General features: G+C 30.0%; 7 protein-coding genes across 7 annotated transcripts; 4 read left to right on the top strand and 3 right to left on the bottom strand.

The window, feature by feature from the left end:
* Positions 1 to 940: 940 nt before the first annotated feature.
* Positions 941 to 2,302, top strand: PPL_11798 (uncharacterized protein; the record flags this gene model as incomplete). The annotated part of the gene is made up of 2 exons (XM_020582546.1): positions 941 to 1,099; positions 1,187 to 2,302. 2 exons carry the CDS (start codon positions 941 to 943, stop codon positions 2,300 to 2,302), a joined length of 1,275 nt encoding a protein of 424 aa, XP_020426900.1.
* An 803-nt stretch (positions 2,303 to 3,105) lies between these two features.
* Positions 3,106 to 4,446, top strand: PPL_11797 (uncharacterized protein; the record flags this gene model as incomplete). Its single annotated transcript, XM_020582545.1, has 2 exons — positions 3,106 to 3,261; positions 3,331 to 4,446. 2 exons carry the CDS (start codon positions 3,106 to 3,108, stop codon positions 4,444 to 4,446), a joined length of 1,272 nt encoding a protein of 423 aa, XP_020426899.1.
* Positions 4,447 to 4,515: 69 nt separating this feature from the next.
* PPL_11796 (endoribonuclease L-PSP domain-containing protein) lies at positions 4,516 to 7,017 on the bottom strand (the record flags this gene model as incomplete). Its single annotated transcript, XM_020582544.1, has 6 exons — positions 4,516 to 4,646; positions 4,730 to 5,534; positions 5,688 to 6,078; positions 6,172 to 6,447; positions 6,534 to 6,795; positions 6,897 to 7,017. The coding sequence occupies 6 exons, from the start codon at positions 7,015 to 7,017 to the stop codon at positions 4,516 to 4,518; spliced, it is 1,986 nt and encodes a 661-aa protein (XP_020426898.1).
* Positions 7,018 to 7,757: 740 nt separating this feature from the next.
* PPL_11795 (PQ-loop repeat-containing protein) lies at positions 7,758 to 9,005 on the bottom strand (the record flags this gene model as incomplete). The annotated part of the gene is made up of 4 exons (XM_020582543.1): positions 7,758 to 8,087; positions 8,197 to 8,479; positions 8,552 to 8,666; positions 8,765 to 9,005. The coding sequence occupies 4 exons, from the start codon at positions 9,003 to 9,005 to the stop codon at positions 7,758 to 7,760; spliced, it is 969 nt and encodes a 322-aa protein (XP_020426897.1).
* A 1,457-nt stretch (positions 9,006 to 10,462) lies between these two features.
* Positions 10,463 to 11,953, top strand: PPL_11794 (N5-glutamine methyltransferase family protein; the record flags this gene model as incomplete). The annotated part of the gene is made up of 3 exons (XM_020582542.1): positions 10,463 to 11,043; positions 11,132 to 11,617; positions 11,707 to 11,953. The coding sequence occupies 3 exons, from the start codon at positions 10,463 to 10,465 to the stop codon at positions 11,951 to 11,953; spliced, it is 1,314 nt and encodes a 437-aa protein (XP_020426896.1).
* Positions 11,954 to 12,035: 82 nt separating this feature from the next.
* On the bottom strand, positions 12,036 to 14,617 carry rpc5 (DNA-directed RNA polymerase III subunit RPC5; the record flags this gene model as incomplete). The annotated part of the gene is made up of 7 exons (XM_020582541.1): positions 12,036 to 12,212; positions 12,315 to 12,442; positions 12,519 to 12,823; positions 12,922 to 13,107; positions 13,311 to 13,762; positions 13,842 to 13,999; positions 14,074 to 14,617. 7 exons carry the CDS (start codon positions 14,615 to 14,617, stop codon positions 12,036 to 12,038), a joined length of 1,950 nt encoding a protein of 649 aa, XP_020426895.1.
* Positions 14,618 to 16,089: 1,472 nt separating this feature from the next.
* PPL_11792 (uncharacterized protein) lies at positions 16,090 to 17,385 on the top strand (the record flags this gene model as incomplete). Its single annotated transcript, XM_020582540.1, has 3 exons — positions 16,090 to 16,224; positions 16,293 to 16,821; positions 16,946 to 17,385. 3 exons carry the CDS (start codon positions 16,090 to 16,092, stop codon positions 17,383 to 17,385), a joined length of 1,104 nt encoding a protein of 367 aa, XP_020426894.1.
* Between the last annotated feature and the right edge of the window lie 92 nt (positions 17,386 to 17,477).

Genomic DNA, 17,477 nt, shown 5'->3' with positions numbered 1-17,477 from the left:
ACAAGTTGTTGTTGGTTAGTGTGTGTTTTAAAGATACTTTTTATTAAATCAAATTATTGAGTCTTTAATAAATTTTATTAATTTTTAATAATGCGCACACCTCATCTCTGCAAAAACCACAAAAAAATAGCAAACAAAAATAAAAAATCCAGATCATCTAGATTTTTTACGACATTTTATTATTAAGTTAATAAAATAATTAAAAAATTCAGAACCAAGATTTTTAAATTAAAAAAAATATTTTATTTTTAATAATATTTTAAAACTGTGGAAACTTGTAAGCTCGAAAATCAAAGGTATGTTTGGGATTTAAATATTTTTATTTTTAATTTTTATTTTATTATTTATTTTTTCAAATATTTATAATTCATTTCAATATTTATATTTATTTTATTATAAAGATTATTTAAATATAATGAAACAGGTTTAGTCTATTTAGTATTGATTTGCCTTTGAAATCATGATTTCAAAAAAAAATGGGGAAAATATTATTAATAATAATAGTTTGGGATTTCGAAAATCAAAATATTTCTCACAATCACAAGATTACCAATTTTGGTATATAGTTATTATAAAATTATGTGGACCGTCTAAATAAGATTTCCATTGGGATCTACCTTGAAAACGAAAAACTGGATTTGAATAACCCGCAAGGTTTTAGCATTTTTTTCAACGGTATTTATATTAAAACTGAGATCAAACCAAATTTTAAATTAAAGTTTTTCCGATTTTTCGATTTTTTTACAGATCTGTTTCTGATTTCGGTTTTCAATCACATCAAATCTTATATTAAATATATAAATAATGTTGACACTTTTAGTCTAGTTTTTTTATTTTATTTAATTTTTAATATATTATAATAATTCAATGACCACATTATTTACCACTATATAAATGAATAAGGATAGTTCCTATTATTCATTTTTAATTCAAACAAACAATGAATATCACACATATTTTATCTCTTATCTTTTTAATCAACCTTATTATACTTGGTATTGTACAAGGTCAAGTACCTGATAAAATTGAGTATGCATCATGTCAACTCCAATCAATCGGTACAAACAAAATTAATGGTTATGTTTTATTCTCAGACTATGTAAGTATTATTATTAAAATAAAAATAAAAAATAAATAAACAACAATAAAGAATAAATAATAATATTAATTTATTTTCTGTCTTTAGTCTGGAACTTCTACAAAGCTATACAATGTTTATTTGGTTGCATCTGGATTGGATGCTCAGGCCACTAGTGTATTTGCTACCGTTAGACAGTATGGTGATCTACAAAACACTGCGAATCCAGTTTTCGGTTTTGACGGTAAAAATCCATACGATTGTGCCACCGCACCAGGTTGTATTGGTTCTGCTGATGTTAAAGCCTCTGAAATCGATTGGACTGCCGACTTTACCAATGGTCTCTTCAATTTGAGCCCAGGTTTAAAGTCAATCATTGGAAGAACCTTCGCTATTTCCACTTCGGAATCCGATCCTAAAGACATTATTGCTCAATGTGTTTTGGGAATTGGTAATCCAAAATTCATTCCAGCTGACTCCCCTTTGATTGCGGTAAAGGATGCCACTAACCAAGCTGCCATCAGTGACATCGAAGGAAATGCTATTGAGAATGGTGCAGTCTGTTACCTCCAACCAACCAAAGACTTCCCAACTGTTAATGGAAGTATTCTCATCACTGAAGTCAAGAGTGCCAAAGAAGGATCGAAAAGAGGAAATGGAATCAATATCATTGCATGGGTAAATGGAGCACCAAATACTAAACCAGCTCTAGGAATTTCAATCAACCAATTCGGTGATGCAATGACCGACGACGGAAGTTCTTGTGGTGATATTTGGGGACTTGCCAACCAAACTCACGGTCTTGCCTCTAATAACACTCGTCTCTACGGTGACATTGGAAATATCTGTATGTACTACAACGATGTCGCAACTTACAATTGGACAACACCATACATCGGTTACTTTGACACTATTCCAAATCTTCTTGGTCGTTCGATCGTCGTCAGATCACAACTATACACTGCCAATCCAACCTACTCTGGATCCATCATGGCAACTTGTATCATTGGATTGAGAGAAGGTACAGCCATTCCTTCAACCAACTTACAAGTAAACATTTACAATGCTCCACCAACTTGCTTACCAACTCCAGATACCAATACAACATCAAGTGGTGACAACAACTCTACCTCTAGTCATGACTCAGGATCATTCTCATCAATCACAACTCCAATAATCAAGATAACTGTTATTCTTTCGGTTTTATCTATTATTTTATTCTAATATTTGTGTTTCATTTTATCCCTCCCCCCAAAAAATGAAAAAATTTTGCATCGCTTTTATGTTCATTTTGCAAAAATATTGCATAAATAAACAAACCTATAAAATGAAATAACACATTTTTAATTATTTTTATTTTTTATTATTTATTTTATTTTTATTAGTTTTTTTTGATTACCAGGATTATTTCAAAGTATCTCCTCCCCAAAAAAAAAGGATAAAACCCATTAAAGATTATTTTTTAACAAAATCAAAAAAGTGATATTTGCTCTAGTTATATTTTTTTTTTTCGAGTTTATTTTGTTAAAATAATCATATAAAAGAATCTTGTATCCACCTGAAGATGAAGATTTTTTTTTTTAAACTCAAATTTTTTGTTATTTTTATCTTGGTAACAATTGTTATTTCTATATCGCAAATTATAGCTAAATTAGCCAAAGACTTGAAATCAAATAATGAAAAAGACCAAAAAGAGATTCAATATATAACCCTTTTGATATTTAATAATAAAATTTATATTTTTTAGTTTTTCAGAAAGACAAGACATCAAAAAAAAAAAAAACTATTGTTTTTAATTTAGCAGTTTCGTTATGTCTCACGAATTTAAAAATTAAACTAAATATTCTGGGGTCAAGGCCAGATTTTTTTGAATACCAACCAAAGATTAAAAATCTTTTTTTTTTTTTTTTAAATCACTTTCTGATTTTTTTAAAAAAAAAGTTATCTTTACTAAAACCTATAAATACACTTGAATTTGCTTGTGATATTCATCATTTCAAATCAGAAACCAAAACAAAAATCAAAAAATGAAAATTATTTCATCTTCACTCTTACTATTCATTGTTATCAATATTATTTTTGTCAATCTGGGACAATGTCAACAGCCAATTGAATATTCCTCCTGTCAACTTCAATCGGTTGGTTCTAACAATATTAATGGATATGTTTTAATCTCAAATTATGTAAGTATTAAAAAACCAATAGTAAAATTCTGCTTAAATTTTAATTTATATCTTATTATTAAATTATAGTCAGGAGCTTCTTCTGAAAAATATACTGTTCAAGTTGTTGCATCTGGATTCCAAAATGTTTCTTCTACCGTTTATGCCACAGTCAGACAATATGGTAATTTGTTGAATACCAATAACCCAGTTTTCGGTTACAATCCCAATGATGAATATAATTGCACAGTTCCAGGATGTCTTGGCTCAACCACTTTTACAACCACCTCTATGAATTGGACTCAAACCTTCACCACTCCAATGTTTAATTTGAGTCCAGGATTAAAATCTGTTGTCGGTAGAATATTTTCCCTTTCGACATCTCCATTCGATAGCAACTATATTATTGCACAATGTGTTTTGGGAATTGGTAATCCACAATTCATTCCTTCAACTTCCCCAATGGCTTCGTTGAATGAATCAACCAACTATGCTGCCATCAGTGAAATCCCAAACAATGGTATCCAAAATGGTGCTGTTTGTTACCTCCAACCAACTGCTGCCTATCCATTGGTAAACGGTACCGTTCTCATCACTGAAATCAAGAATATCATTATTGGATCGAACCAACCAATGGGACTTAATATCATTGCCATGGTAAATGGAACCGATGGTCAAATAGGTATTTCGATCAACCAATTCGGTGACAGTTTGACTGCCGATGGAAGCTCAACTGGTGGAGTTTGGGGACTTTCCAATCAGACTCACGGTCTTCCAACCAATAATACTCGTCTTTATGGTGATCTCGGAAACATCTGTGTTTATTACAACGATGTTGCCTATTACAACTGGACAACACCATACATCGGATACTTTGACAGTATTCCAAACCTTCTTGGTCGTTCCATCGTCATTAGATCGAAGCCATACACTACCAGCCCAACCTACGATGGTTCTATCATGGCAACCTGTGTCATTGGTCTAAGAGAGAACGGTAATATTCCAGCAACCAAATTCAATCCAAACACCAACAATGCTGCTCCAACTTGTTTCCCAGATCCAACCACCAGTACCACAACAGGTCCAAACACTACCACCTCTACAACCGGTTCAGGTTCTGATTCAGGATCATTCTCATCGATTACCACACCATTCATGAAATTGACAATCTTGTTGATTTCAGTCTTATCATTCATTTTATTATAATTCATATATTAACATTATAAATAAAATCAATATATATCTATAAAATAGTTAACTTTCTTCCACATTTTATTATTTATTTGATACCATAATCTCTGTGTTTATAATGATATTATGTGGATTCTCTTCAACATATAAACGATTAACCATTACAAAACTAATTGGAATATTTCCAAGTGATTTACATAATTTATCTTTAATATCTAAAAATAATAAAATTATAATAATTAGTCGTTTTTCTTTTCATAACCAATTTTCGAATTTTATAATTATTATTACTACTTACCTTTTTGAATTGAAGAAAGTGAACTGATATGATAGATCTTTAGATAGATAATATTGGATGGTCTCATTTTTGAGATGGTTGAGATTAAAACATCCGATAGAGAAGAACAATAGTAGTCAGCAAGGAACTGTGGTGTAAACAAGTTGTCTTGATGATTGAGATCTTCAAGTGAGAGGAAGAAGTTTAATAATGTCGAATGTCCAACGCTTGTTGTAACCAAGGAGTTATAGCCTGTCAATATTCCTCTTTGTGTATCGTGGAAGTGTTTGTCAGTTGTGAAATGATTCAATTGATTCTGTTGTTGTTCTTCTTCATCATCATCACCAGGTTTCATTTCATTGAGTAACAACAACTCGATATGTGCATCTCTTGGCATTGCTTCGGCTTCCACCATTAAAAACAATGGCATGACTTTGTTGCGTTTGAACACTTGTTTTAGATAGTGGCTTACCAAGTTGGAATGTTTGATATCCTTGAGGAAGATGGTTACATGTAGAGTGTTTTCCAGCGATGATGGAACCGAATCGAAAACACTAACGAGATTAACTAGGATCTGTTGGAGTTCCGACTCTACACCACTGGGAACCATAGTCAAAGTACCTGGAATCAAACCGATTTGACCAGCCATGAAAACCAAACCATTGACAAACGTTGCCTGTGAATACGGACCGATACAAGCAGGTGCCCAATTCGAGATCGATTGGACATGTAGGTTTTTCTTTGGCTGTCTACAACCGATGATATCAAACATCACTGATTGACCTTTTGGTAGAGTGGTTTGCAAACAAGCACGAGCAGCTGGATTCTCTTTGAAATACTTGTAGTACACTTTGTTGATATTTCCAAATTCATTGGCCAGGTCACTGACATGCAGATTAACATAGAGCAAACTCTCCATATCCAAGCTGTTCTGTGCCAACAATGTGGTGAGTTGGTGTAACATGATATCCAAACATACGGATGGTGACTTTGGTAGCTCGGAACTACTGACTGGCGAATAAGAAGGAATCACAAAGAATCCAGTTGATTTCGATTCAATTAGCTGTAATGTGTTATAAACATTCTCTGAAGAACCGCTGCCAGCCGTTGTATTTGAATCTTCTTGCAATTTACAGGTTGCAGAACTTGGTACATATGGTAATAGATCTTTTGTTGAAGTTGTATCGATTTCAGCGAATAAATATGACCATCTGTTTCTCAATGAAGTAGCATCGTTCAATGGAAGTAGATATTGTTTCTGCTCCTCCAACTCCTCCGGTGACTTTTCCACCAATGAAAACTTTACGATTGAAATGAAAGCAACCTGTGCAAATGCATCGTCTGCATGTATTTTCATATTGGTTTCATCTCTAAATTTATGTATAACAATAATAATAATAATAATAATAACGAAATTAATATGATTATTATTAATTGCACAAGATATATATATAGATAATTACAATTGTATTCTCTTTTTAAATAGTGGACAATCCAATACCAATGACTCATATTCACCACCTTCACCACAGATATTGACACCGTAGAGTTGATTCAATTTCCTCAGAGCGGGATACAACTCTTCGATCGTTTTCAATAGATGTTTCTTTGGCTCGAGTCCCATCGATGCAACCTTGATTAGAATTGCATTCATCTTACTCTCTATCATATCACCAAGTAGCTCATCTTGATCTCTCTTCCAGAGATAACAATAACTTGTTAATCCTAATCTAGATGAACTGCATTATAGTAAACATTAATGTTTGAGATTAGTTTTTACTGTATTAGTATCAACAATATTGTTATTGTTATTGTTTTAACTTACACATTTTCAACTCTAATTCTTTGATAGGTCGATAGAATAGCACCACTTGCAACACCTTGAACATCTGGATGTTTAGATTTTACGTCGGCCAACAATTGGTAGAGATCCTCTACCTCGTCGTTATCTGTAATTCTATAGATTTCATCTTGTGACTTTGGTTTACCAACAATAGTTCTTTGTGTCAATGGCAATTGCAATGCATCGGCAATAGCTTCAATTACATTGAAACCAACTGTTTGATACATATAACTATCTATTTCCTCTGTATAGTATAATTATTTATTTTTATGTATTATAATAGTAGTAGATTCATTAACTATTAATACACATATATTAATAATAGTTATAGCAATATTTACTTACCATGATCAGATACAGGAGGAACTAAATGAGCTAAAGCAACTATAGTATGTCCATTTCTAACGCATTCCAATAGATTATAGATGGAATCTTTACCACCGCTAATTAATCCTACTAATCTCATAGTTTAATATATTTACTTTGAATATTATATCTTATTTGATTATTATTATTATTATTATTTTTATTATTATTGTTGTTAATAATGATAAATCATTTCAGAATACGGTTTAATATATTTTGGGGTTTAACAATTATTTTTCGGAATGCGATCTTCAAAATCATTGTCAAAAAACATAATAATTTAAAATTACAATAATTTGGTTTGACATTTAAAGTAAGTTTTATTAAAAAATAAGATTCGGATAATTATAAAAAGAAGTTAGATTGTCTTGAAATCTACTTCTAATCATTGTTGTGTTTTGAATAATACTTTTCTAATTATTATAAAAAAAATAATTTTAATGATATTTTTTTTTGATAATAATAAAGAAAAAAAAAAATTGATATTTTGTTTGTACAAGATTAGTTAATTGGATGCTAGCAAGCATGTGTTTCGAGATGATTTGATTGATTTGATTGTGTTAAGTTGTAATAATTGATATTTAAATGCTACTATTTAAAAAAATCGGATATTTCTATTTTGTCTATACATTTCTCTTTCCTTCTATTATATATATTGTTATTATTATTATTATTGTTGTTGTTGCTATTGTTAGTTGCTATTGCTATTGCCTTTGTTATATATAATGCGTTTTGTTTGTTTTTTTTAATATATATGTATATCTATTTATGTATCTATGTATATCTATTATCTAAATTATATATTTTATATAGTTATATAAGGTTGAAAAGAGAGTGCATTTAACCATATGTAACTTGTTTCTTCTTTAATAGAGGTTGTGAATCTTCGTGAGCAGCTATGTAGTTGGTGAATGAAGCACTTGAAGCAGATGGGTCTTCGTCGATAAGATCGTTGGGTTCGTTGACGATTGTAACGATCTCTTGATTATCTCTGTTCTTGTGCTTGTAGTAAATCAACATGATCAATAGAATGAAAATCTGTAGTGCTGCACTGACATAGGACAACCATGTCGACACGCTCTCCTGTGAAACAAACACCAAAAAGTAGATAGTGATAACAGTACCAGGACCTTGAATCCATAACATAGTAATAGATAATGTACCACCAGACTAATACCAATACCAATAAACAAGTGTGTAAAGTAAAGTAAAGTAAAGTAAAGTAAGTAAAATTAAAAGTAAAAGAATATAATAATAATAATAAGTGTTAATTATTTACCTTTTGTCTCCATGTTTTATAGATTTGTGGTGACCATTGAATGAATGTAACTATGGTTGAGACGATACCCATTGTATAGCCAAAGATGTAGGATGGATGTTTACATGGACCGTATTGATACAACAGACCCGCCATCGTTGCAGGTATCACCATTAAGAATATTATCAACAATCCGAAAAATATTTTACCAAATCTATATTCTCTTCTTGCCCAAACTATATCTCCACCTGTTGCATTTATCCTCTTTAAATCATTCGGTGTGAAAATTATATACAAAATATATCTAAAGATTTAATATATTAGTAAAACACAATTCCATTCTATATCTATATCTATCAAAGTATATATTAATTACATTGGAAAAGTAAACATCCAAAGTGCAACTAATTGAATGAGTGCTAACATAGATGGTCCACATTTCATAAATCCTAATTTTGTACATGCATCTATTTGTGGATATTTAAGCATAACTAAAATTGAGTAATTAATTTAACAGAGTATTAGTTTTAAATTTGGATTTAGAGTATGAATGTTATGTTTGTGAATGAACGATTGAATAATTACATACATGCATTTACACATGCAGAAAATTGATTGACATTTCCAAGGAACAGCCATAAATAACTTAGACCGGATGCAGATTTAGATTTCAAGATCTTGTAGTGTTGTGGTAATGTTGATATGACACCACCTATGATTAATCCCACTCCCAGTGCTATACTCAATCCATTCATATGCACCAATATATCATTGTATTCCGTAGAGGTATCCGGTGAACTTCCATTCACACAAAATCCAAATGATGACATTTACTGCAGTATTATAATATTATTTCACTTTTAGACTAAACACCACACCAATACTTATACTTATACTAATACTAAATACTTAAAGCTGTTAATTGAAAAAGTAGCAGTAGGAATTATAATAAATAAAATTAAATCTAAAAGATATAATGATAAAAATAAATGGATAGAGATAAAGATTAAATTGATTTGATTTGATTGATATTAATTTAAATATTATCAATCAAATATCAATATCAATTCAAATAACAATGATATATATTTATATTTATTTTTAATTATAATAAAATAAAATAATTTTGATATTATTTATTTTCTCTTTCACACATATGGATAAACACGACACTTCTTGTAATAATTAAAAATAATAAATATATTTATTTTACTAGTATTTATTTTTATATGTGTGTAGTCTAAAGTCAATTTCAAATATTTTTTTTATTATTGTGTGATTCGTAATAGATTATTATTATTATTATTAGTTGTTATTATTATTGTTTATTTGACTTTAGTGAAGAGAAATAGTGAGTAGAAGAGTGTTGTTGTTGTTGTTGATGTTGCAAATTATTATTATTATTTAATTAAATAATATTAACCACAAAATAAACAAACACTATTAATTAATATTAATATGAATAACCACAAACACACACACAAAACAATAAAATACGAAATTATAATGTTTAAATTTTTTGAGGAATATTAAACACGATTCAATATTTAAATTAACTGATTATGAATGATTGTTTGATTGATTGTGATTAAATTATAACTACTAAAATTAATGAGAAAAATATATATATATTAAATAATCAAAAAATAGAAACCAAAAAAAAATCAATCAGGTAACATTCAGTCATTCAAAAGTCAATAAAACAACAATTTATTTTTTTTATTTTAAAATTTAAGATTGTTGTAACGCTATCTTACATCATCATGGGCTAGTTTTTTGTTTTTTTTTTTTGAAAAAAAAATTGTTTGTTGTCTGACAACTAAAACAACTCAGAGTTCCCAAATTATTGTGTTACAATAAAAACAATAAAAACAATAAAAAGTGATACAAAAAAAAAAATCAATAAAAAAAAAATAATGATTCATGCATGTTTTTGAAAAGAGCCGATACCATGGATTGAAGAACTGTACTGTAAACCTAACCTTTTTTTTTAACAAATAAATTGAAATACAAAAATGTGTCGGATTTCCCAAAAATGCTGCGATTCTGATTACTAATAGTTTATTATCATTGCCCTTTCCTCGTTTAGAATTAATTAATTTGCAAATGAAATTTCAAATTGATATTTTGTTTGATTTACTTACTGAGAAATCAGAAAAAAAGTGTAAAATCAAAATCTCCAGATATGTTGGTGAATCACTAAAACAGTTTTGTGTCATTGGCATTACTAAAAACAACAACACTAAACGGTTTTTTTGTTTTTCATTAGCAAACAACACACACTACAATGAATAAACATTTATTGGTGTTAGTTCAACTTCAACATGACTTGACACCATCATTATTGTCGTCTCATCATCGATATAAATACTTCCTTGGAAATAGTAGATTATTATCATTGCCAAAAATCAACAATAGCAACAACATTAACATTAGCATCAATAATAACATCAATTCAAACAACAACTATAACATTAGCATCATTAATAACTATTTTTATAGAAAGAATTGTTATTGTAGCACAAAGAAAAGTTTTGGTAACAATGAAAATACCAATAACAACTCCAATAATAACGATAATGGAATAACAACAACAACAACAACAAGTAGTATCTCAGCTGCTGCCGACAATTCGTCATTATTTACTAAATTCATTAATAATAATAATAATAATAGTAATAACTTTAATGCTAAGCAATTATTAGATAGTTCAAGAAAGTTTCTAAAGTCGTCGACCAACAATGATATCAAAGAGAGTGCAATACTAGATTCTCGAATACTCATTGAACATGTACTACAACTCAAACCAAACGCTCGTATTCCACCGACATTAAACCTAACAGATTCACAATACCAACAATTCTCAGAGTGAGTAGTGGTAGTAGTAGAAAATATCTTGTACTTTTATTTTATTTTCAAATAATTAATTAATTTACTTTACATTACTACCTAATAGATTAATAAGTAGAAGATTCAAAGATGAACCTATTGCATATATAGTTGGTTATAGATACTTTTGGAAACATCAATTTAGATGTGATCGATCCACTTTGATACCTAGACCCGATAGTGAAACACTGATCGATCAAATCGTGATGCTCAGAGAATATGAGAACTTCTCACCCACCAACATATTGGATTTGGGTACTGGCACCGGTTGTCTACTATTATCGTTACTCAATGAATTCCCCAATGCAACTGGTGTAGGTGTAGATCAATCATTGGATGCACTTGAAATTGCAAAATATAATAGTATATCAATTGATAAACAGAATAGTAGTGATAACAATAGTAGTAATAATATAATTAATAATAGAGTCGAATTTATACAATCAAATTGGTTATCTTCATTATCTAATAACAAGAAATATCAACTTATCATTTCAAATCCACCATATATTTCACATAGTGATTATATAAATTTAAATCCAACTGTTAAATTGTAAGTAAATAATAACTAACGTTAAGTTTGTTATATTTAAAATGTATGATTGATTATATAATTTGTTAACAAATATGCTATTTTAATAGATTCGAACCAAAGACAGCATTGGTTGCAGATAACAATGGATTAAAAGATTATGAGATCATTGCCAAGTCAATCGTAGATAAAGATATATTGGATAGAGACAATGGTCTTGTTGTTTTTGAAATAGGTATGAACCAAGAGAATGATATCATAAAGATAATGGAATCCAATGGTTTCGAATTGAAGTGTCAAGGAAAAGATTTAGGTAGAATTATAAGATGTTTAGTATTTAAATATAAAATAAAATAAATGTATAAAGTGTGTAGTAGTATTTTTGATCATTATAATACTCGAGAATTGCAATAATATTTTGAAATTATTCATTCATTATTTATTTACCAGCTTTAAATACCCATGCCGTTCCTTTTTGATATGCAAATTCATGCATGATCGTTGTTTTCATACCTGCTGGAATGTCTTCACCAAGAATCTTCAAACAAGCATCGGTAACATCCGACTTTTTAAGAATCATCTTCTTTTTAAATAGATCTATAACAACTCTACGATACTGTTATAATTTGATGATTAGTTATTGATTGATTACGTTTTTAGTTTGATGATGATGATGATGATAATCATTTGTTTTTTATGTTTTGTTTTGTTTACTTACTTTATCCATACTGGGATTACCGGATGACTTTAATACATATGCATGATGTGCTCTATCACAAACAAGATTCAAAGTACTAGTTACCAAAGTATCATCTGTAAGATCTCTCAATAGATTGTTTGCCATTTCTAATTAATTGTAGTATAATAATTAGTTTATAATAATAATAGGTATGATATTATATATGTAAAAGTTAAAACTTACGATTATCAGATTGTTGTGAAATACTTTGTTTGATGAAAAGATTTGAACAAACACCATGATTTTTCAATAGATTGATAATAAAGAATAGTAATTGTTGTTCGATGGTTGTTCCCACTGTGAAATCCTCTGGAATGACTTGTTGTGGTGCAGCGTTTGCTTCACCGGCTTGTTGTTTGTCTTTACCACCGGTGGCAGTAACCGTCTTTGATGGTTGACCAAGTTGTTCCTTACCGATACCTCTCGATATAATATCGAATATTGGATTCGAAGATGGATCCGATAGATTCTCCAATGATTGTATAACACTAATAATAACCAATTAAAGAAAAGAATTAGTTGTTAGTTGGTTGGTTGGTTGACAACGAATCAATCAATCAATCAATTAATAGCTTAGCAAACTTACCTATCATATTGATCTCTCAATAGTTTAGTTTGTTTCTCTGCCAATATTGGGAATCTCGTTAGGAATTCTTCGTCTTCGTGTTGCTTCAGATACCATCTTCTCGATACCAAGTCGACATTGGCAATCTTTGCCAGCATATCTCTTGCGAAATCCGAACTCAGTAGCGTTTTCTCTGCAAACTCTTTTCTACAAACCGAATCATTATCCAGATACAACTGTAACAAATAATCTCTTGCAATAATATGACTCGATTCTTTATATACAATATCACTGTAAACACAATTTATATATATATATTAACAGATTAATTAGTTAGTTTGTTAGTAACGTTAAACATTATAATGTATATATATTTGTTGTGTATATATTCTATATAACTAATTAGTTACCTTTTAATTACCCATCTACCTTTAAGTAGATATGCAATGTTTTCAAGTTCAGCAGCTACTTCGTAGTCGGGTATGGAGTGGTCAGAGAGCAGCTGGTAGATCTTTGAGAATGGTAGAACGTTTCCGTTCATGAGAATGTGTCGGATTTGCTTTTGCCATGGCATCTGATGGATTGCCTCGAGCGATGTTGTTTCTTGTGCATGCGATTCCTTCGGTACCCATTCCTCGGGTATCTTTGGACACAGCAAATCGAGATACTGCATCGGATTCAAATCGAAATGTATATTATCCTGTACGGGTGCTATCAACTTATTGAATTGTTCATCGAGATTGATATCCAGCCGATCGTCAACCAACGTCAGTTTGATCCACTTCTCTTCATCCTCCATCTTCTTGATCGCATTCAACGGCTGATTCGCTGCCACCTGTTTTGCATTTGGTTTTCTATATGACTATCATATCAAACATGTTAGTTTTACATTACATTATAAAATAGAATGTTGTTTATAGTTATAACTAATATATACATACAACTTGTTGAGGTTTATCATCTTCATCTTCGTCAACTTCACCACTCTCCAAGATCTCTCTTTTCTTCTCTTTCTTTTCCTCTTCATATTTCTCGTCGACAACATTGAAATGTGGTCTTAACTGTATAATCGATTGTAAAGGTGTTAAATGAAATTCATCTATATATATAGATTTGTTGTTAATTTAGTTTGATTAAGATTATAGTTTAATTATTTGCTTATATATATATTACCATTTCTAAGTATACCAACGGCATAGTTTGTTCTGTGTGCAACGGATGTAGATGATAGTGTATTCTTTTCAGTTTTGATATCTGATTGATCGTTGAAATTGTCGGATTCAATATCGATTGAAAGATCGATCTCTACCTTCTGTTGTTTCGGCTTGATTCTAAGTTCTTCGAGTCGATTCATATCGTAAGGTCTCCAAGGTTGTCGCAGTGGATATTGAAAGAGGAACAAGTTGTCTGCCAGTGTCTGTGAGAGATAGACAGGTACCTCCGTTACAATATAATCTTCTTCTTCATCATCCTCTTCGTTTGTAATACCACCACCACTACCACCACCAATCGATGGTGTATGTGTATTGCTACTAGAGGTTGGTGGTGATGATGTTGTTGGTGATGTCGATGTCGGTGTTTCTGTTTCTGTTGTTTCAGTAACATTCATTTCTTCGTCTAAATTATTATTATTATTATTATTGGTTGTAGATGTCTCTGTTGTTGTTGTTTCTGTTGGTGATTTATCATCTTTCATTTCAATATCTACATTTCCCATTTCTTTTCTATATATATATATATATAAAATCTAATCAATCTAATCTAATCTATATCTTGAACAAAAAACATGCATATCCAACATCAAACACTAAAAACTTTTTAGATTCGTTAAAAATAAACAATTTTTTCAAAAATTTGTATTAATTGTTTTTCATGAATTTCTCTGTTTCTTGTCTTCCATTATATTTTAGATGTCTCATTTTTTTGAGGAAATCAATATCTTCTTTTTTTTTTAAAAATAAAATAAAATTGGAGTGCAATATCCAATTACAAAATTGGATAAAAACAATATTCCTTACAAAAAGTAATATAAATATATATATACATTTTTTAACACAAAGTTCAGAAAAGGTGGAGTGTGTTTATTTTGCCTCATCAGAGACCATTTCAAAATAGGAAAGTGGTAGTTATTAGTTAGTTCGATCGAATAAATATCTATTTTTTTTTCAATCAAGTCAAGACTGATCACAAAAATATTATTGGGCACTTCAAACTGTTTTAATTTTTTTTTTTCAATTTTGGATTTGATGTTTTGGGTATGAATATGATACCCACTGGTTGTAAAAACATAATCGAGCCTAGTGAATCTAGAAGACAACAAAAACAACCCATTAATACATCACCTTAAACTTTTTTAAAAAATTGAAATATCAACATCCATGATCGAAATGATTTACTCCAATTTGATGGCTTTTAAGTTGAGGGAGACAACTTTTAATATTATATTATCAGAAAATGGAGATATACACGTAGTCATTATTTTTAACTTTAAAATCGATACCCCTTTGCAAGACTTGAACTTTGAATTACTTGACTACGTAGTAGTTAATTTCTTTCTATCATAGTTGAATAGGTACCTGGATATTATTAACAACTTGATATTGTATTGAAAAAAAGTAGATTTGCTTGAAAAAAAGCATACGTGAAATAATAAAAAATTTCAAATACTATACTAAAGATCGATTCTCAACCAAATCAAAATCATCAAATTTTAATTTTACTATAATATACTTAAAATATTGATCTTTCAGGTTTAAGATCCTACAACTACCAACTTTCTCCAATCATTCTCGTGGAAATACCAACCGATATTAAATATCAATATACCTATCAATTTTAACAATAAAAATAGAAAGTTGTAGGCCAAAAATTCTTTTTATGTTGTTCTTTCAAATAAATAATTAAATCTGTTTATTGAGATTTGGAAATATTGGGAATGTACTTACCCAATAATCATAATTATTAAAACAGCAATGATTTGTACTACTTCTATGAATCATGTGATCTTTAATCTACAAAATTTTGAGGATAATAATCATTCTCCTCATTTATTATGTTTCCTGACGAAAATATAAATACTCCTTCAATTTTCAAATTCTCAACAAACTCTTCATATTTATAAATACCCACAAGTATATTTATTTTTTAAATATCTTTAAATATCTCTATTGTTCACACATATTCTATAAAATGAATATCTCTAAATTTATTATTGTGATATTTATTAATTCACTCTTATTGGTTGTTACCAATGCAGTTCTTCCCTCTTGTTCATCAGGTTCCTCTATTAATGATCCAGCACTAGCAGAAAATGCATATTTAAGTGTAAGTTTTAATTTCCAATCAAATATAATTTAATAAGTAGATATTAACAAATAAATACCAACGTTTAGGATATGAAAATGATTTTTTCTATTGGTGACACTATTTCTGCTGGTTTCTTGGCAAATGACTTGTCTTCAAGCTCTGTAAATGAATATAGAGGATTTTCTTTTGTTACAGGTAATGAAACTGATGCCTGGACACTCAATAACTTTTTAGCCCAAACTGCCCCTTCTATCTCTGGTGGATCTGCCAATTTACTCAATGGAATTCGTCCAGTCAACACCTTCTATCCATTGTACGACGGATTCAACGGAGCTACCAACACCACCGGTAATCCAATTACCTCACCATTAAACTTTGTCGTAAGCCAAGCAGTCGGAAAGCATGGACAAACCTATTTCGATAATGAATGGAAGATGGTTACCGTCTACCTTGGATTGTTCAAAGCATGTACCATCTGCCGAACTGTAGACTTTGGTGTACAAACCAACTCCGTTTATTGGGCTTCATTATTCACTGACATTTTAAATAATGTATTGGAGAAGTTCCCTTCAAAGACCATTATTAATTTCGTTGGATTGCCTAAAATTTCACAATGTAAGTAAAGTTTTTTTCCAGAAAATTGGAAAACATAACGCTAATAATATTTAGTAAATAATGGATGGTGAACTAACATAATTCCTCATTAATACTTTCACTCAACTCTTTTATTAAATACTAGTTAAATCAACAACTCCATCTACATGTTCAACCTATAACCAATTACAATACACTTGTCCATGTTTATGGAGCCAGAGCACATCCGTTCTAGATCAAGTTATCAGTGCTGCCAATACTGGTATTAGAAATTCCATTATCAATTGGAGTTTTGATTCCGATCCATCGACATCAACCATTGGATTGAACTATCTTCCATTTTTGACTAATACCGTATTCCCACCAACTGCTTTGTCACCAATCGATTGTTTCCATCCAAATGTCGACGGTCAAAAGCTCATGACCATTGGACTTTGGAATAATCTAAGAAAAAGCCCAATTACCTCGGTAACTACTTCTACTACTTTGGTCTGTGGTGCTCCATATGTTCCAATCTATGACCCATATGCATCGGATTTAAAGAAAAAAAAAACAACAAAACAAAAAAAAAACTACCTAATTTGAAAATAAATTATAATATATATATATATATATCTAAAATATATCTATATTCATCCGAAAAAACCAAATTTGTTGAAATTTTAATTAAAAAAAAA

The sequence above is a fragment of the Heterostelium album genome (assembly GCF_000004825.1).
Source record: "Heterostelium album PN500 unplaced genomic scaffold PPL_contig26, whole genome shotgun sequence".
Taxonomy (NCBI): domain Eukaryota; phylum Evosea; class Eumycetozoa; order Acytosteliales; family Acytosteliaceae; genus Heterostelium; species Heterostelium album.
This window is presented reverse-complemented; position numbering and strand designations above follow the sequence as displayed.